At 39.0% G+C, this 22,500-nt stretch overlaps 1 protein-coding gene across 1 annotated transcript in view; it reads right to left on the reverse strand.

Annotated features, from left to right (window-relative positions):
* Positions 1–17,283: 17,283 nt before the first annotated feature.
* The window catches only part of LOC119595512, a 9,501-nt gene continuing 4,284 nt past the window's right edge, over positions 17,284–22,500 (reverse strand). Inside the window, exon 4 of the mRNA XM_037944636.1 lies at positions 17,284–17,664. Coding sequence (XP_037800564.1) covers positions 17,284–17,664 — 381 coding nt within the window. The remainder of the gene's footprint in view (positions 17,665–22,500) is intronic.

Here is a 22,500-nt window from a genome sequence, read left to right on the forward strand (position 1 = left end):
GGGGGATTATAATCACACATGAATATGAACACCCCACACACACACACACACACACACACACGCACACACATATATATGTGTGTGGTGTGTGTGTGTGTGTGCATGATTCATATTATAGAATTAGAAATAATAAAGTCATGAATAAAGGGACACATTCACACACAGACACACACACACACAAAAAAACATACACACAAACACACACACACACACACACACACACACACACACACACACCACACACACATTTATATATACACTATAAATACATGCATACATACATGTATACACATACACACACATGTGCATATTTTACATACATACAATGTGCGTACTGCTTTAGAGAAGACTCATGATTGAAAATTTATTAACGTGCATCCGTATTACGCCATCGCGATCTATTCTGAGCTGTAGATATTAAAAAATGCCTTTCATGGAATTTCTTTTTCATACTAGATTTTCTTTCGAAAGAATTCCAGAAATGTCATTTCAGAAAATGCATTCTCAGCAAATATCAGATATATATTGGATGGTAATAGAGTTCACGGGACAGTGTGATCAGGTGAGTGCTCTGGTGTACGGCGAAATGAGTTGAACATATATATATGTGGGGTGTGTGGTGTGTGTGTGTGTGTGTGTGTGTTATAACTATTATAATTTTAGAAGGGGTGTTTATTGCTATGACCATATTTGTACAGACGTAATCATGTTGAGGACGTGAGTCTGGCAGTGACTTTGGCCGTGTGTGTGGCACGACCCAACCAATGGGACGACAGCTAGGGCTTTTCCCTACTGAAGGCGGGGACTCTCAGCCCATCTTGCCTCGCGCCGTCGCCAACCCTACCACGCCCAACCAGATACTCGACGCAGTGCTTGAAGGAGCTATCGCATACATGGAGTAATATTCTGTTAACAAAGTTCCATTGATAATAATGATTGTTTACTGTCATTTCATATTCGTTGTTGCCATTCCTTATTATTCATTTCATATACTGATTTTTTCAAGTTTTCTTTGGCAGAACACTTGGATGGTGTGATTCCAAGAAACGTGCAGAACGGAGAGTCAAACCTGCCCTTCCAAGTTAACTCTGACGGAAGCAGCTCCGAGAACTTCAGCATCACTAAGGCCAACGTGACTGGACTCTGCTCCCTACGCCGCTCCAAGTCCGCTTCCTTCAACGCTGATCAGGTAGGAGATCAAATGAAAAGAAAGGTGTATCAGATAGCATTAACTTGTTTAACTCATTAACTTTAAAGTTTTGAAGGGAAAATCCTCAGACATTAATATTCTATTTCTTAAATAAAACTCAATACATAGTGTCTGTTTGTGACTTGTTTTTTTAGAGTGTGCTCACTGGTTCGGTTGTCGTAGAAAACGCTCGTGCCAACGCCGATACACGGTAACCTTTGCGGTGTTGGAAGAAGCTCCAGCACAGACTGTTTCTGGCAAGTTGTAGAGCGTGTGGACAAGCTGTTCGCCGATATCCAGATCAACTGTTAAACCTTGGCCTCAGAACATCGCCAGTTTACACTGCACGATGGGGTCATGCCCTGCTTGAAAGTGCAAGCAACTGGGACGGCAAGATATGAAGGACGTTCACAGCGCCGGCTTCAGAAGGTTTTGCGAGAGATCGTGGAGAAAACTATGTCTTCCAACGTGAAGGTGCAGATTAACAAGTCCACCCAGGATATGAAAAATGTTTGATCTTCCAAAGTGATGAGGAAATTGTGAGTGTACGGAGAGGACAAATAAAAGAACTAGTAATCATGCAATTTCAATATTTGGTAAACCCCTATCCATCTATGTTTTTTTTTTTTTTTTTTTTTTTTTTGTCTGTGTGAATGTAATATACTTATATTTTGAAAGATATACATCCATATATATATATATATAAAATATATTATATATATATATATATATTATATATATATATATGTATGTATATATATATAAAGTCGAGGGTGTCGTGATCAGTTTTGCAATCTGACATGCATGCACGAGCAGCTGCAGCCACAGACTAATTTAAAAAAAAGAGGCAAAGCAGCAACAGTACTGCACAGGCGCAAGAAACAACTGAGACAAAACACCTGCACAGGATACCACGCTCTACACCGAAAAACCCCTGTAAAAATAAAAGAAAGAAGTACAAATAAGATTTTCACTGTAGAAATAAAGCACAAATAGTTGCCCAGAAAAAAAAAGCCGCCCAAGGTTAGGATGCACACCTGACCGCCACAGACACGAGACAGAGAGAATGGAGGCTTGGACTGGCGGCCACGTCACTGTCGCTCTTTTTTTCATTACCAAAATTTTCAACGGACGACGGAATCTTTGGCCTGCGACATGATACGAAAACGTAATGGAAATCATAATAGGTTGTATATATGTACACTCTCCTGGCAAACCACCAGAAACTCACCCTTTATTTTTTTCCGATATTACTTTATCATTTCACTTTCAGTTTATTTCTATAAAAAGGAAGTGCTGTAACAGGAAGTAGAATTAAACGGAATATCTGGTTCAGCAAGTAAAGGCCCAAACAACGTGTTTTACACTGATCATAAATGAAGTGGTTTGAAATGAGAGCTGATGATCGAGTCTCTATAATTAATGTCTAAAGTAATATCTATAAATAATGACATGTACACCCCGTATATTTTCACGTAACTAATTTGTGTTCACTCACACAAACGCGTACAAAGCTTACATAGTTACCCTCATTCACACGCACAAATACACACATACGTGTACAAATACACGCACAAGTAATATACACGTACACACACACACGTACACGCACGCACACTCATACTATACACACAATACACGCACACAATATGCACATCTACACATACACACAGACCTACACCTACGCACAAAATATAAAAATACACGTACATGTACTCATAATACGAATACATAACACTTTATACATATGCAGATGCACACATACACGCATGCACACACATCCGAACACAAACACACATACATATACTCATACATATATACAATACACATGCACAAGCATGCAGAGATACGACCAGTGATGTGAAATCGTCCTCGGGGTTTATATAGTTCAGCAGTGTCACACGACCTTTAAAAATCAAGAATGTTGTTAAAAGTCCCTACTTCAGCACCACCTGTAAAAAACATTTTTTCTATGTATTCTCTATTCAAAATGTGTTTTTCGGTAAATCTTCAGTCTCAGTTGATTGCATATATATTTCAAAGGAAAAGAAAGATGTATCAGCAATTCATTCAAGTTCTCTGAACATCCGTTCATAGGAATGTGTGGTGTGTGTTTGTGTGTGTGTATGGTGTATGTGTATATATATGTACAAAAAAAGTGCGTGTGTGTAATATATGATATATATATATATATATAATATATATAATATATATATATATATATATATAATATAATTTTATATATATATATGCAAAAACATATTTTACAAATAAACTTTATTTTAAATGCATATCAATTTGCATGTATGTGTATGTTTTTATGTAATGAATATGTATATTTTTCAAGTCGTCCGAACCATCCGACCGGGTGGCGATGTTTCGGACTGAGCTTTGCGATGGCTCGATCATATATTTACAGTTTTTCATAATTTTTCATAAATTTGTAAGTTGTATGTCATGCGCAGAAATGCAGATATGTGTGTTTGGATTATGAATCAAAACTTTTTGTTGCATTACTCAAAAACAATGTATTGAATAGGTCAAATGCAGTGGCATATTAGTTTACAGTACAAAAATGAAGTAATGATAACCGCTTTGCTATCTGAAATGTTGGGAATATCCGTGAGTGCGTGGTATGTGTGTGTATGTGAGGAGGGGAGATGTATGGTAATTAAAAGTGAGGGGAGTGTGTGACAGAGTTAGAGTGAGGAAAGTAAAGGAGCGACAGAGGTGGGGGGTGAGAAAGAGAGAGGAGGGAGGGGGAGAAAAGGAGAGAGGATGAAAGGAGAGAGAATGGGAAGGAGGCGAGAGGGAGAAGAGAGACAGGCGTACACATACAAAGAGAGAAGTGGGGGAAATAAATCATGATACAAGAAATCGTAGCTTTAATTACTAAGCATGGCCGCTTTGTAAATCATAAATGACTAAGGAGCCGTAGTGTCATTTTTTAAAAAGTACTTTAAAAAAGTGTGAGGGAATTTTTGATGACGAATCATCTCATCAGTGTTCAAAAAATACCATACTTGCAGCAATAAGCTCCGCACGAGAGACACTTAGCATTATTGGGATTTTTTTCGTCAATTAACACGAACCCAACATGATAAATCTCCCCATATTTACTTCTCAGAGTTTTCGATGTGAAAACCCAAAATATAAAAAGTGGATTTTAGAAATACAAATGAAATATCCAAAAAAAAAGGAATATATATATATATATATATAATATATAATATATATATGTTATATATATATATTTTATATATATATATATAATTGCAGTCTTCGGATTATTTACCACATTCGAATAATCACATTTCTATACATATATATATATTATATATATATATATATATATATATAATATATATAATATATATATAAATAATATAAGAATATATATACATAGACTAAATTTTACTGAGACAATTTGTGTATGCTTTGTGTGTGAGTATTAGTTTATATAAATATATATATATATAATAATATCATATGATAATATATATATATATATATATATGTATATATTATATATACATATAATATATATCATATTTTATATTATATAATATATATATATATATATAATATATAAAATATATGTACTCGTATAAAGTATTCATATGTATGTACATACACACATATAAAAATATGTGTGTGAGTATATATGTATATATACATACATATATAAAATATATATATATATTTTATATATATATATATATATAGGGAATATGAACACACCCATATATGTGTGTGTGTGTATGTGTGTGCATGTATTCATATTCATAGAATTAGAAATAAATACAGTCATGAATTAAAGAGACTGATACACATACACACCCCACACATACACACATATATATAAATACCTGCATACATACATGTATACATACACAAAAGACATTGGCATATTGCATACATGTAATGTTTATGCTGCCCTTGAGAGTGCGTTCATTCGTATTACGTTCTTCGCGATGTATTCTCAGCTGTAGATATTGAAAAAAGCCTTCATTGAATTTTTTTTTCATAAAGATTTTCTTTTCGAAAGATTTTCAGAAATGTCATTTCAGGAAAATGCATTCTCAGCAAATATAAAAATATATATTGGAGGGTAGGAGAGTTCAAGGGCCCAGTTCACCGAACCATTCGGTGAGTCTTCTGGCCAGATGAGTTGATGATAATATGTGTTATATTATAACTATTATAATCTTAGAAGAGTTTTTTGTTGCTATGACCATATTTGTACAGACGTAATCATGTTGAGGATCGTGAGTATGGCAGTGGTCGGGCCCCATGTGTGTGGACGACCCAACCAAGGGGGTCGACCAGCTAGGGCTATTCTGCTGAAGGCGGGGACTCTCAGCCAATCTTGCCTCGCGCCGTCGCCAACCTACCACCCCCAAAACCAGATACTCGACGCAGTGCTCGAAGGAGCTATCGCATACATGGAGAATATTCTGTTATCAAAGTTCCATTGATTAAATAATGATTGTTTACTGTCATTTCATATTGGTTGTTACCATTCCTTATCACCCATTTCTTTTACTGACTTCAAGTTTTTTTTGGGGCAGAACACTAGGATGGTGTGATTCCAAGAACGTGCAGAACGGAGAGTCAAACCTGCCCTTCCAAGTAATTGACGGAAGCAGCTCCGAGAACTTCAGCATCATAAGGCCAACGTGCCCTGGACCTCTGCTCCCTGCGCCGCTCAAGTCCGCTTCCTTCAACGCTGATCAGGTAGGAGATCAAATGAAAAGAAAGGTGTATGAGATATGCATTAACTTGTTCAACTCATTAACTTTAAAGTTTTGAAGGGAAAATCACTCATGACATTTATATTCTATTTCTTAAATAAAACTCAATAACATAGTGTCTGATTGTGACTTATATTATGTATTTTTAGAGTGTGCCACCGGTTCGGTTGTCGTAGAAAACGCTCGTGCCAACGCCGACTACACGGTAACCTTTTCTGGTGTTGGAGAAGCTCCAGCACAGACTGTTTTTGGTCAAGTTGTGAAAAGTGTGGACAAGCTGTTCGCCCACATCCAGATCAACTTGTTAAACCTGTGCCTCAGAACATCGCCAGCTACACTGCAAGATCGGGTCATGACCTGCTTGAAAGTGCAAGCAACTTGGACGCAATGATATGAAGGACGTTCACAGCGCCGGCTTCAGGAAAGCTTTGCGAGAGATCGTGGAGAAAACTATGTCTTCCAACGTGAAGGTGCAGATTAACAAGTCCATCCAGGATATGAAGAATGCTTGATCTTCCAAAGTCATGATGAAATTGTGAGTGTACGGAGAGACAAATAAAAGAACTAGTAATCATGCAATTTCAATACTTTGGTCAAACCCTATCCATCAGTTTTTTTTTTTTTTTTTTTTTTGTCTGTGTGAATGTATATATACTTATATATTGAAAATAAAATTTCCATATATATATATTTTATATATAAAAATATATATATATACATATATATATGTATATTATAAATAAAAAAATATATATATATATATACATATACATACATTTATGTATATATATAAGTCGATGTGTCGGTGATCAGATTTGCAATCTGACATGCATGCACGAGCAGCTGCAGCACACAGACTAATTAAAAAAAGATGAGGCAAAGCAGCAACATTTACTGCACAGGCGCAAGAACCAACTGGAGACAAAACACCTGCACAGGTTTACCACGCTCTACACCGAAAACCACTGTAAAAAATAGAAGAAAGAAGTACAAAATAAGTATTTTGACTGTCTAAAAAATAAAGCACAATAGTTGCCCAGAAAAAAAAAATGCCGCGAAGGTGAGGATGCACACCTGACCGCCACAGACACAGAGAGAATGGAGGCTTGGGGTGGCGGCCACGTCACTGTCGCTCTTTTTTTTTTTTTATATCATTACCAACTTTGTAACGGACGGCGGATAATATCTTTGGCCGCGACATGATACGAAAACGTAATGAAAATCATAATAGGTTGTATATATGTACATCCTCCTGGGAAACACCAGAACTCACCCTTTAATTTTTTTCCGATATTTTTCTTCCCCTTTTAGTTCATTTTTAATAAACGGAAGTGCTGTAACAGGAAGAGAATTAAAAAAGGAATATGTGGTTCAGCAGTAAAAGCCCAAACAACGTGTTTACACTGATCATAAAGAAGTGGTTTTAAATGAGAGCTGATGATCGAGTCTCTATATGTTAATGTGCAAAGTAATATCTATAAATAATGGGCATGTTCACACGCATATTTTCACGTAACTACATTTGTCTTCACTCACAAAACGCGTACAAAGCCTTACATAGTTACCCTCATTCACACGCACAAATACACACATACGTGTACAAATACACGCACCCCGTATATAACACGTACACACACACATACACGCACGCACCACACATACATATACACACATACACGCACACACACATGCACATTTACACATACACACAGACCTACACCTACATGATCACATACACGTACACGTATCAAAAATACGAATACATAACACGTATACATATGCAGATGCACACATACACGCAGGCACACACATTCGAACACAAACACACATACATATATGTAAGTTTTTTGTTATTTGAATGACAGATCAGCTCGTTTCATGTCTTTCAATATTTTTCTCGATCCTATATGCATCATTTCTATTTAGCAAATTTTAGGGTAAAAAATATACATAAATAAAATAACATAATATATTCAAATAATGGTAAAGGGTAAATGGTTAAAGCACGATAAATGTGCTAGACATCTAAGGTCATGTAGCACTATAGTTAATGTTACGGAAGGGTGGTTGAGTTAGTGATTAGTTGTCTAAGTGGGCAAAGGAATTGGTGAGTGAAAGGGTTAGGTTTCGGGTTTGTGGTAAGGAGTTAGTTGATGAGGATGTATGCGTTTGGGGGAAAGAAAATGGGTTTGTTGAAGCAGAAAGTGTGGATTCGGGTAAGGATGTTGATAGGTTAGGGGGGTCGGTGAAGGGGGATGGTGGGGGAAAGCAGAGGTACGGGTTGCTTTCAAAACCGTGGGCATACAATGGGATGTGTGGATTGAAAGGGGAACATTACATAAGGAACATAAGCGTGGATCAGATTGTGACATCAGATAGGAGTGTGTTAGACGGGTGTGGCCAATGCGAAAGCGGGCGAGAGCGGTCTCCCAAACGTCCTGTTCGAAATGAAATGGAGCGACCAGGAGGAGATTGTTTGTTTTACAGAATGTAAATTCATAGGCGGACGCTTACCAAAAAGATGCCACCCGATTATACAAGAAGGTCTTAAAAGGGTGTGGGTAATAATCCGTGGCTGGGATACGTGAGAAGCGTGGTTGGTATGATGTGGACATAGCGGCGTGGCGTGCTAGTGTATCTGCCTGTTCATTGCGGGGATTCCAACATGGCTGGGCACCCAGCAAAATTTGATTGTTTTTTTGGCGTGTGGACAGGTAGAACAACCATTTCTGGATCTTACAAACAAGGGGGTTGGTGGTGTGTATTGACTTATGAGAGTTAATGAGTTACGGGAGTCAGTAAAAATTGAAAAAGAGGAAGAGGGGGAAGTGAGTATATGTGTTTTAGAGCAAAAAAGGAGTGCATACATTTCTGTAGTAAGGACACTGGATTCAGGAGGAAGGGAATATTTGAAAGTACGAGTTGGGAAGATTACTGCAAAACCAGCACGGAGGTGGATTTGGACCCAATCAGTATAACGTGAATACAAGAGGAATGAGTGGAGACATGGTCAAGGAAATGGGTGAGAAGGATAGTAGGAGGGATATTTGATTTGGTGGGTTGGGGGAAAACAGAAGAGAAAAATATGGGGGTGAGGTATAAGCCATGGAGGGACGGAATGGACAGAGAACAGGAAAAGGTGGAGATGGGGGAAAGGGGAATGGGATAGGAGGGTATACATGCGAGTGGAGAAAGGAGTAGGTAATTGTGGAGATGAAGCAAAGGGTAAGAAGTGGGGTTGTGGGATAGTTAGTAGTGGGGGAAAATTGGTGGAATCGAACATAGCATCGGAGAGAGAGAAGGGCACGACGTCGAGATACAGATGGTATGCTTGATTCAGTGTACAGGCTCTCAACTGGGGAGGAGCGAAAAAGGCGCCTAGTGCTAAGCGAAGACCACAGTGAGGATTTGTATCAAGATGGCAAGGAAAGAGAAGTTGAGGCAGAGGAGTAGATATGGCATCCATAATCAAAGAGTGGAGAGGATCAAAAGTTACATGAAGATGAAGGAGAGTTTTGCGATCAGAGCCCCATGATATATGGGATAGAGTTTTTAAGATTCGAAGGCGGCGGAGAGCTTTTTTTTAATGTGTAGAATATGGTCTCGCCAGGAAAAGTTTGGAGTCAAAAATGAACATAGGAATTTTGCCAGAGGAACGGTTTTGGAGTGGAAGTGCCATATAGGAAGAGTGGGGGTGGGGGCCCTACACGTGAGCGAGAAAAAAAGGATGGAGAAAGATTTAGGGGGTAGAAAAAGCGGAAAGCCATGGTTTGGGGCCCAGGAAGATACTGAGGGAGATTGCAGATTGAAGAAATTGGTAGAGGTTTGGTATGGATGTGCCAGAGGCATATTTGGTTAAATCATCAACATATAGTGATGACCGGGCCCTGGTGGTAAAACTGAGACAATATCATTAACAGCAAGAAGGAATAAAGTGGTAGTGAGCACACTGCCTTGTGGGACACCTTTCGATTTGAGGAAAGGAAGATGATGTGGCAGAGGCAATTTTGACCTGGAAAGTGCGTTCAGTATGGCTAGAGAGGACAATTGTTGGAGAATATGGTACCGCCATGTGTATCATATGCTTTTTCCAGATCAAAAAATATAGCTATTACGGATTCATGGCGTGCAAATGCAGATGTAATATATGTTTTCAAAATGAGCAAGGGGGTCAGCTGTGCTTCTGGCCGGCGAAAAACCGAATTGGGAAGGAGAGAGAAGATTGTGAGATCAAGATACCACATTAAAAGCGGAATTTCACCATTCGCTCTAACAGTTTGCACAAGCAGTTAGTTAGTGCGATGGGGCGATAGTTGAGGGAGGGTCCCCGATTTATTGGGTTTCAGGAAGGGAAGGAAAAGAGTTTCTTGCCAATTAGAAGGAAAATTTCCTGATGTCCATATGTGGTTGTAAATTTTTAATAGGAAGGATAAGGGGGAAAGATGGGAGATGCCGGAGCATACGGTAGTGAATACCGCCCGGGCCTTCCATGAGTGTTGCGGCACGACTGTAGGGCAGCAATGAGTTCAGAGGAAGAAAATGGAGCATAAAGGATTCAGCTGAGGATGGGTGAAGATAATGGGGGTACGTTCTCTGGCGGTCTAATAGAAGAGAAGTGTGGAGAAAGGTGAGAACCACTACTGACCTGGCTGAAATAATCACCCAGTTCATTAGCGACTTGGAGAGAATCAGAAATGAGGGTATCTCGAATATGGAGGACGGGGGCAGGATGGGGGGGGATTTTTGCCTGATAGTTTAGGGATTGGCGCCCAAACATTTGAGATAGATGTAGAGGATGCATTGAAGAAACTAATTTTGACAGCTATTCGTTTTACTATTCCGGATTGTACGACGAAGACAGGCAGATGCTCCTTTAAAGGAGATAAGGGCTGATAGTTGATTTGGAGTACCTCTTTTGTAGCGGTAACTGTTCCAGGCTGCATTATTTTAAAGCAAATTTGCTTTAGTGCAATCAGAATTCCACCATGGAACACATTTGGAGGTATATGGTCTTGAGGTTCGAGGGATAGCTTTTATGTGCAGCTCTTAAGACTGTTTTGTGAAACACGTATCATTTCTGAAATGGAGGTGAGGAGGATGGAGGGGTATGAATAGCAGAGAGTGAAGTGAAAGTATGCCAGTCGGCTCTATCAAAGCACCAGTGTGGGGAGTTAGGAAGTGGTAGTATGAAGTAGGAAAAAGGAGAGCTGGAAAGTGGTCACTATAGGGAAGTGGTCTAAGACTGACCAGTGGAAATCTAAATGAAGAGAAGGGGGGCATAGAGAGAGGTCAATGCATGAAAAAGATTGCGTGCGTGTAAACAAAGTGTTTGGGGGGATCTGAATTTAAAATAGTAAGGGAGCTGTGAAGAGAAAGCGCTTAGAGATCGGCCCGGGGGTTTGTGATAGAATCACCCCAAAGAGTGTGGCAGCAGTTAAAGTCACCAAAATATGAGTTGGTGAAGTTTGGGGAAAAAAGATTTTCAAAAGCAACAAAGTCAATGGGGTGGGAAGGGGAGAAGTAGACTGAAATCACTGTGATCCAACGATGAAGGAAGATACGAATAACTGTACAAGGGACATTGGTTTTAAAGGGAGGTGTGACATAAGGGGTTTTCTGATTGATAAGTATGGACGAGACATAAAGGGAATGTGGGGAAGAGACAAAATGATAATGGGGGTTGGTATTGGAGGATGTGTAAGAAAGGTCTCTTGAAGGCATACTATAGATGGGTTTTAAGAGGAAAGGATATGACGAAGGTCAGGTCGTGGGAGCGGAAACCGCGAATATTCCAATGAAGGATAGTTATACTTTAGTGATATAGATTGTAGTACGTGTTGGAGATTTTGGGGGTGAAGCAGCTAGAGGGTGGGATAAGGATGAGAGGTCTGAGATGGGAGAGGTGTGGGAGTTTGGGTTTACTAGGAGGGGTATAGGAGATGGAGGGTCTGTGGAAGGGGATACTTGTGACATAAGGATTCAGTGTGTATCCAGGAGGGAGTGGAAGGGATAGAGGGGATGGTAGGAGGGTTAATGTGGGCGGGGTAGGGGTCGGGGGGGGATGAGCTGTGTTGGGAGGGGGTAGGAGGATAGGGTGTAGGGGGATATCGTTAGGAGGAGGATGGATATCAGCAGTTACTTGGAGTGTGGAAGGAGCAGTTGTAAGATTGGAGGTTGAGGTCAGTTTTCATTAAGTAATCTTGAAAATTTTCAATAGTTTCTTCTGAGGAGTTGGTTGGGGAGTTTCGGGGGATAAAGGATTTCTTGTGAGGGGGGGAAGAGAGGGACTGGTGTTCTCAAGCATAGGGGCAAAGGAAGGTGGAGGTGATTGTGTGTTAGGGGAAGAAGGGGTGGAGCGTTGTTCTGTTCTGTTACGGGTAGTGCGAGGAGGGAGAGGGGAAGGTGTTGGGGTTGTAGTGGTGATTGGAGTATCTGTAGTAGAGATTGGAGTGTCTGGATTTAGGATGGCAAAAAAGTTTGACTAGGAAAAGGGAGGAGGTTAGAAGAGGGGCATTTAGATGTAGGGGGGGTGGGTTAGGAGATTTGGTAGAATGAGCAGTATTACTGGAGTAAGGAGTAAGAGAGAAACCACGTCGACGTGGGTTTCCCGTCTGGTTTCACGTAGTGTGAGTCCAAGTTTGAATCTGAGAGTTGCTACCTCAGACTCAAATTTGTAGGTGGGACAGCCCCTATAAAATACATTATGGGGGCCGCCACAGTTGGCACATGTGCGTGATTGTGCAGAGCAGTTAGATCGGGTATGGCCAGGTTGGGCACATAGTGGGCATCTGGCTGTGGAACGGCAATGTTTGGCTGGGTGTCCTAGACGCCAACAATTTTGGCACTGACGTGGAGGAGGTTGGTATGGAACAGGGGATTCTCCTCCTATGTAGACGTTAAAGGGAAGGTCATGTCTACGGAAGGTAATTTTGGCTATGTTAGTGGGTTTCTTTTGATGACCTCTGGGAGGGATGGAGTAGCATTGTACTGATGTTGCATCATAGTCTGTGAGACAGGCAAGTAGGTCTTCCCCACAATCTGACCAATCTTTGTCATAGATTGGGCAGTTTGCTGGGGAGATTGAAACTGTTCCGGTGCAAGTATTGAGGGTGGATGGGGTTCTGCAAGGATGGGGTTACCATACAGGTCAGTTAGTTTTTTAATGCTATAGCTTGGTTTTTGGAATTTTTACTGTGACAAGACGGGAGCGGTCGGGTCGGCTACGGAAAAAAGACTTTACCTACTTGTTTTGGGAGACATTGTTGGAAGAGAAGGGTGTTGTCAGAGTAGGGAGCTGTGGGAGGGATCACGAAAAATCGGTCCCATTTGGCTGCGCTAAAGAGAGTATTCAAGATTGTTGTAGAGATAGGGGTAGAGAAGGGCGGGGGCGTGACGAAGATGGAGTAGTGTTGAGGGAGGTAGTGTTTTGGAGAGGTGGGCAATAAGGCTGTAAGGTATTAATAAGGGAGGATGGGGTGGTTGATGTTGGAGGTTGTGGGGGTAGAGATGTTGAAGTTGAGCATGCTGGGATAATGGAAATGTTCCTTAAGGGTGATTGTGGCTTTCTGTACCCAGTAGGCATTGATGAGGGGGGTAGTTATTGCCCGTGTTTGGAGCCGTGGTCAAAGGAGAGCCTGGGGTAGGGAATCGGGTGGGTTTACATCGTTGGGGCTATTTGATAAAGGGGCAAGCTCATTGCCCTAAAAAGTGGGATAGGTTGTCATTACTGGCCATGATAAGCCTGGATTATGTTGGGGATAAAAACAGTCCACCCCTCAGGGTCCCCTTGAGGGGTAAGGGCTAGGTAACTAAATCAGGGGAATACCGTGCCCATGGCTCCCTCACGGCGTTCAGGACTGGCACAAAGTCAGCCTTTCATCCTTTCAGCACGGGTCTCACACCTTAGGAGGTGGATAGCAGAAGGGTTTAGTGAAGGGACAGAAACGAAAAGTGGGAAAAAAAAAAAAAGACCATGCAAAATTAGTTGAGTCGAGGGCTGAGTCCCAAGGTTGGGGAGTTCCCCCTCATTGGGTTCCAGTCTCCGCCTCCTAAGCCCCCCCACGACACAACGGGCAAGGGTGGGGGGGTATTCAAAAATAAATACAATGGTTTCACACACAAAAAAAATAGATTCTTAATTTTTTTGGGTTTCTGTTCTTCCATTTATTTTCTTTAGTGGCGGTTCAGGACCAACTTGCCACTTCCTCTTCATTTACTAGGTGAAAATATTTCTGTTTGGGCTCCCGTATGGGAGAGGATTTTGGAAAAGAAGGCTGGAAAGAGATTACAGACATGATTTTAAGAATAAAAACTGCCCTGTTTGCACTTCCGCATAGAGTGAATATTTTCTTGCTAGCGACTTACTAGTATACAGGAGAGCACCGTGTCCCATGCCAGGGTTGGAGGAAAGACACGCCCCTTTTCTCACTCAAGCACAAACAGCTCGGGAAAAACCAGGGCATTCGTATAAAGAAAAGGAGATACTTACAATTTTTTCCCCCTAAAGAAACCTTGTACACATACTGAACATAAACAATTATTTTATAACCTTTATACATTCTGTATAAAATGTAAACTGAGAACTTTTATTTTATATACTTTGGGCCAATCCACGGACAAATATATTCATAGACACATATACACTTACACATGCACATGCATGCATATGAACTCTTAACCGTGTTTCTCTTTTGACTAATTGCCTTGGCCAGTATCGGACCAAAACGCTACCACAAGTGAGGAGTATGTTAGGTCACAAGGAGAGTAGTGAGTTTCGTAGGGGTTTTGGTAACTTTAAATTTTACTGGAGTCTGACATTTACAACCCTTTGCTAACCGTCCGTCGATAACATGCTTACATATATACACATAGGGGTTTTGTATCCATACATTCATATAGTACGTATAAACATCCACCATACACATACATATGTATGTTTTTTCGTCACATTTCATAACGTGATGGTGACGACGTATGATGAAGAGAATAGTGAAACGAAATAAATCATATATTTACATTTACAATATAAACCGTTTGTGCACTGTCTGTGGATAAAGTAAGAGAGAAAGAATACATACATATATATATAATAAAACAAACACACACACACACACACACACACACACACACACACATATTATATATATATATATATATATATATATATATATATATATATATATATATATATATATATATATTGCATTCATGTTGACAAATGTATAAAAGGTATGAATGAGAGTAAACATCTTCACAATACAAGAGATGTATTTGACCGGTTTCGATTATATCTTCGTCAAAAATACATGTATTTCTGACGAAGATATAATCGATACCGGTGAAATACATGTCTTCTATTGTGAAGATATTCATTCTCATTCATATCATTTAAACATACATAATATATATATATATATATATATATATATATATATATATATATATATATATAAGAGACATATATAAACAGATGAACACATATACAAGCAGAATTACATAGTAATGCTGACATACCTTAATCCCCAGTAGCTTAGGGAAACGAGAACTTCTGACGTGGAGGCAAAGTTTTCTATAAATTTCGCATGTCCATAGATTCTTTCCTCATTTGACTTTTCATACTTTTCTGTATACAAACACACATAAACACATATATCAAATTTCTACTTTTATGTGTGCATATACGTCGGTTTATGTAACATAGCACACACACGTACAGTATATTCACATGTATATATAAATAGGCACAAACACATATAAAAATGTTTCTGTGTTTTCAGATATGGTGTGCTTATCCTTTTTTAGGGTTGAGAAAAAGTAGGAAATTTTGCAGCTCTTTGCCGGCGGTTCAGTTTATGTTCCTTACTAGTTTCAACATGGAAAGAGTTCAGTATGATGAAACAATTATACAAGTAAATCAGAGTGCTTGCGAATATTCCATAATGCTCTGAACAAGCTAGAAGCCCAATACTTAATATCATCTTGGCCTGATACGTGGGTACCGATCCATAATAATGACTAATAGCGAGTGAAATGTGATATACGTTTCATTTACTTTATTTAATTTCCATAACTCTATAACTAAGATTTCTGTATAAAATTAACATTTATAGGTATTCATACATAATCCCTATCCATGCTTTTATTTATAATCTTTATTCATGCTTTCATTTATATTCCGCACATGGGCGTGATGGGTTCGCGACGGCAACCCCTCGCCTGAACCACCTAATGCAGGGGTAAACCACCTCGCAAACTACTGGGTTTGTAGCAATATGTATTTACAGATATGTAAATATATAATATATATATATAATTATATATAAGCTACACACACACACACGAACATATATGTGTGTGTATATGTATAGAAAGATAGATAGATAGACACTAAAACACACACAGAAACACACACATGCATATATATGTGTGTGTGTATGCATATATTATCCCAGAAGACAGACACACATGTAAAATATATTAATATATACACATGTGTGTATACGCACACCACACACACACACAACACACCCCACACACACATGCATATATATATATATATATATATATATATATATATATATATATATATATTAATATATATATATACATTGAAAGGAAAGCCATATTGCATTTTGCGTAAATTTTTTGTAACATCTGGTGCATAAATTATTACTCTTCTTTCAAAGACATTTATATACGCCTATTGTCAAAGAGACGAATTTACTTATGATTGAAATAACTGTACTCAATACTTTATTTCAGTAGTCTACTAATATAGATTTTATGGCTAAATTGAAGCACATTGTTTAAAGCCGCGAAAGATGCCGTTGGGTGACACTACTATCAATCAGTATGATTTTGGGTTATTCCGGACTGACAGACTTTTTTATTTTTTGTTTGATTGGCCACCGAGAGGTTAGGGGTTTTCTGTTTATCCGTTTTAAAATATTTCACTTAAATGTAACGACATTTGTATATCGGACTTAAAGAGTATACTTTGTACGTGGCGTTTGGGGATGTGTTTGTATATGTTCGTATAGTTGTTTTATATAGCTGTGGGTAGGATGAAATAACAAAATGACAAATGAAAATAAAACGTGTTTCCTTGTATAACAAGGAAATACGTCTTTATCAATTCATAGTGCAGCAGTGTTTCTCTCAAAATATACACACACACGTGCCCCTTATGTCTCTATATACGCCAACGTTTCTATATAAAAGGTACATTTTAAGACATGTTGGAATGCAGTAAATTTTAATCAAAAATGAGTGTACATGATCGAGATAGGTAAAAGAGATTTCCTTTTGCCTAAATTACAAATGAACAAGTTCCTTAAACAATCATTTTAGCCAAAGAAGCCAGCCGAAGGTTATGGTTTCCGCCAGTGGGAAGCGTGAGCGTGGTGGTGAAGCAGGTGGGAATGAAACACAACAGGACGCGCGAGTGAAAGTCACGCTGACTTGACGACGGTCTTGCACACTCTCACTCTTTTTTTCACTCACCAGTTTGTAAACGGGAAGGTCGCCACAGAAATTGGCAAGATCAGAACCGATTTCTTCCTCAGGATTGTCGAGGGAAACAGCGGAAACTCTGACGTCAGACTCGACCCTCATGCCATCATCCTGATGGCCTTTGATGAAAGCTACTTGTTGCTCGAAAGATTTAACGAGCCGCCTCACGTAACACGCCTCCTGAGATACCACTCGGGATGCTGCTAGACCCTACGAAGTACATGAATTTTAGGTATTTATGCTTATCATAGGATGTCTCTATACAATTTTACTTATAGAAGAATTTCTTATGCACTTTCAATTCAGAAAAATTTCAAAATAAAAGCACATAAATTTGTATTTAAATATATCTTTGCACCCTTTGGATAACCTGACAAGTAATACTTACTACGCTATAATCCTCCAGAGTCTCCACATCATCGAAGTCGTCCGATTCAGGCATGTGGAAGTGAACTTTCATGGAAAGGGCGGTCTACATCCACTTTCATGCATTTTTTTCAGCGACACTGCTTCCCTTGTAAATACTTGGTAATCCTAACAAAAGAAACGGCCAATATTTGTAATAGCGATATTCACATGAGAAATAAGCTTTTCAAGGATCATGTAGGTATCTCACTGAAATACATATAGTAGAAAAAGCAAGAAGCATGTCGACAGTGTGTCCATACCTGAAGCTCAGCCAGGGAGAAGCCCAAGAGGCAGGACGCATCACCCAAAGTGAACATGGTGTGATCTAGAAAGAAAATGGACTAATCAAGTGATAGAAAGCTAACAAATCATGAAATATATGAAGCAGTCACTGGAAAATACAGGTAAACCCAATGAGGAAAAGCACGCCATGGTCATAAATCTTAGGTTGAAATGAAGAGAAAGAATAATAAAGGTGGATTATTATAAGTGCGAGATAGAAATAATCCCAAAAGAAGGGCATTTTTATGTTTTTATAAAATATTTTAAAAAATTACACTGTTACTCAATATCACGATGTAAAGAGAGAGTCCTGTATGAACTTTAAACACTCACCAAGTAGAGATACGACCAGAGATGTGAGATCGTCCTTGGGCTTATATAGTTCCAGCAGTGTCACACGACCTTTAAAAATAACAAATGTGTTCAAAGTCCCTACTTCAGCATCACCTGTAAAAACATTCTTACATATATTTTCACATTCAAAATGTGTTTATCGGGAAATCTTCAAAGTCAGTTGATTGCATGTATATTTCAAAGGAAAAAAAAGATGCATCAGCAGTTTATTCAAGTTTTCTGAACATCCGTTTGTAGGAAATGTGTGAGTGTGTGTAAGGTGTATGTGTATGTGTGCATGTGATATATATGGGGTTTGTGTGTGTGTGTATGTGTGGTATAAAAATATACATAAAACATACATAAACATATGTTTTTAAATGAATGCTTGCATATATAAATGCATATCCATTTACATGTAGATGTATGTTTTTTATATAATGATACATATATTTTTTAAATCGTCCGATCCATCCGACCGGGGGCGATGTTTCGGACTGAGCAGTGCGATGGCTCGATCATATATTTATAGTTTTTATAAAAATTATGTAAGTTATATGCCATACGCATAAATGCAGATTTTGTGTATGTGGAATATGAATCAAACTTTTTGTTGCATTACTCTAAACAATATATGAATAGGTCAATGCAGTTGCATATTAGTTTACAGTGCAAAAATGAATGCATACTGACCGCATGCTATCCGAAACAACAGAAAACACTGTTTTTTTCTGAATTAGTGGGAATATCCGTGAGTGGCGTGCGTGTGTGTGTTAGAGTTAGAGTGAAAAAAGAGAGAAAAGAGAGGGGGGAGGTGAAAAAAGAGAGGAGGAGGGGGAGAGAAAGGAGAGAAGATGAAAGGAGAGAGAATGGGAAGGAGGCGAGAGAGAGAAAGAGGGAAGGGAGAACGGTAATGAGAGAAAATAAAATCAGAGATAAGGAGGAGGGAAAAAGGGAAAGAGAGAGAGAGGGGGGGGGGAAGAAGAGAGGGAGAAGAGAGACAGACGTACACACACAAAGAGAGAAATGGGGGAGATAAATCATGAAACAAGAAATCGTAATTTTAATTACTGGGAATGGGCGCTTTGTTAAATAATAAATGATTAAGAGCCTAGTATCATCTTTTCATTTTTTTCTTTTAAAAAGGGGGAGTCAATTTAGACTGACGAATCATCTTCTCATCAATTGTTCGAATAATCCCATTCCTTAAGCCAGGTCACAGCCTCTCCATCATCAAGACTTCGCAGTGCCTCCTCGTGGGCCACCCAGGGGTAACTGGGCACCGTGCGGTCACAGGCTAAATCTGTGGGGGATCTCGGAGCAGCAGGAGGCCCCAGAGGTACGGAGTTATGACCCAAAGGCGTGTGGACACACTCTGGCTTCGTACCAACTCCTGCCCCTAGCCACCCTGGGGAAATGGGGCAGCTCGGGGGAGGTGGGCCTTCCCAGTCCTCCTCCACCCAGAATGACCCTCTGGCAACGTCATTCTATAAATGGAAATGCAGGGGGGAGGGGTGTGGTCCCTCCCACCCAGCGTATCATGCTGGGACCCACGGCGGCTCAAACATGAACCTACCATTAAAAAAAACAAAAACATATATATGTGTGTGTCTGTGTGTGTATTTAGTGTGTGAAATGATGTGTATGTGTGTGCGTGTTTATATATTATATATATATATATATATATATATATATATATATATATATATATATATATATATGCATGCATGTATGTATGTATATATATATATATATATATATATATATATATATAATTAAATAATCATTTTTCCTACAATTATGTAAGTAATGTGTTATAAACATAAATGTAGATTTTGTGTGTGGAATATCAATCATATGTTTTGTTGCATTACTGTAAACAATATGTTAGGTAGTTCAATGAAACTGCATATTAGTACAAAAATCAAGGCAAATTGACCGCTTTTTCTTAGCTGTTGCTTATGTCTGTGAGTGCGTGCGTGTGTGGGGGTGGGGGTGGGGGTTACGGGTGACTAAGTGAGTGAGTGTGTGAGATAGAGTGAGGGAAAAAAAGGAGAGAAAGAGAGAGAGGAAGTGAGAACGAGAGAGAGGAGGGAGAAGAGAGAGAAAGACATTAAGAAAGGCGGGAGTGGGAAGGAGGCGAATGAGAGAGGGAGGGGAGAGCGGTAATGAGAGAGAGAGAGAATAAAAGATAGGGAGGAGGGAAGAAAGGGATAAGAGAGGGGGGAGGCATGAAGAAGAGAAAAGAGGGAAGGAGTGAGGGAGGAAGGATGTGAAAGAGAGAGTGAGAAAAAGAAAGGGAAAAAAAGAGACAGACATACACATACAGAAAAGGGGGGGAATCGTGAAACAAGGAATCATTGCTTTTAGTTACTAGGCGTGATGAAGAGTAGTAGTGTCATCATTTAAAAAAAAAATAAGAGGGAATTTCTTTAGACACTGACGAAGCATCCTTCTCATCAATTATTCGAAAAATCCTATACTTTAAGGAGTAAGTAAGCGTCGCACGAGAGACACTTGGCATTGTTGCGAATATTTTTGTCATTTAACACTGATTCGACATGATTATGGGGATTTGCATCTTGCCATATCACCTAGTCAGAGCTATGAACCCAAATATAGGAGCTACTGCATAAAATAAATAAATAAATAACTCGCTAAAAATAAAAATCGCACAAAGTATTCGGACAAAACCACCATCTGAATGATCCACCTTTTAAACATATATATATATATATATATATATATATATATATATATATATATATATATACATACAAATATATATAAAAATATATATATATATATATATATATATATATATATATATATTTTACATTTATACATATAAAAACACACATATATAAAATAAAAATATGTGCGTATACATGGGTATACTCACACATACACATAACTATGAATACACGCACACACACATATATATCCATATGTTCATATAGTATGTGTGTGTGCTGCTTTATTACACTGTTCGCGAAGTATTTATAGCTATAGATATTGAAAAAGCCTTTCATGGAATTCCTATTTGCTTTAGATTTCCTTTTCGGAAGAATTTGCCTTCCTAATGCCATTTCAGAAAATGCATTCTCAGCAAATATCAGATATATATCGGATGGTAAGAGAGTTCTAGGGACAGTTGATCGTGTCATCAGGTGAGTCCTCTGGTTCTCTGCGAGATGTCTTGATGAAAAAAACAAAAACAAAATAACATGAATATACATAACATTATATATGTACTATATATAACATACATAAAGACTATTTTAATTTTAGGAGACTTTTTTATTGATATTACTATATTTGTACAGACATAACCATGTTGAGGATCGTAAGTCTGGCAGTGGCTCTGGCCGTGTGCGTGGCACGACCCAACCAATGGGACGACCTGATAGGGCTCTTCCCTGCTGACGGCGGGGACTCTCAGCCCATCCTGCCTCGCGCCGTCGCCAACCCTACCACGCCCAACCAGATACTCGACGCAGTGCTCGAAGGAGCTATCGCATACATGGAGTAATATCCTGTTATCACAATTCAATTGATCATAATGATTTTTTGGTGTTATTTCAATTGTTTTTACCATTCTCTATCATTATTCTATATACTGATTTTTCATAAATGCTTTCTTTGACAGAACACTAGGATGGTGTGTTTCCAAGAACGTGCCAGAACGGAGAGTAAAACCCTGCCCTTCCAAGTTAACTCGGACGGAAGCAGCCCCGAGAACTTCAGCATCACTAAGGCCGACGTGACTGGACTTGCTCCCTGCGCCGCTCCAAGTCGTTTCCTTCAACGCTGAGAGGTAGGAAATCACTGAAAGAATAGTGTATCAAATAACTTATGGGCATTAACTTACTTAACTCATTAACTTATAAGCTTAATAAGGGAAAATTAAATATATATTGCATATTATCTAACGATTACTGATTTACATAAGTATTTTTACAGAGTGTGCTCACCGGTTCAGTTGTAGTGGAAAAAAGCTCGTGCTAACGCCGACTACCACGG

This window comes from Penaeus monodon, chromosome 36 (genome assembly GCF_015228065.2).
Source record: "Penaeus monodon isolate SGIC_2016 chromosome 36, NSTDA_Pmon_1, whole genome shotgun sequence".
Taxonomy (NCBI): Eukaryota; Metazoa; Arthropoda; class Malacostraca; order Decapoda; family Penaeidae; genus Penaeus; species Penaeus monodon.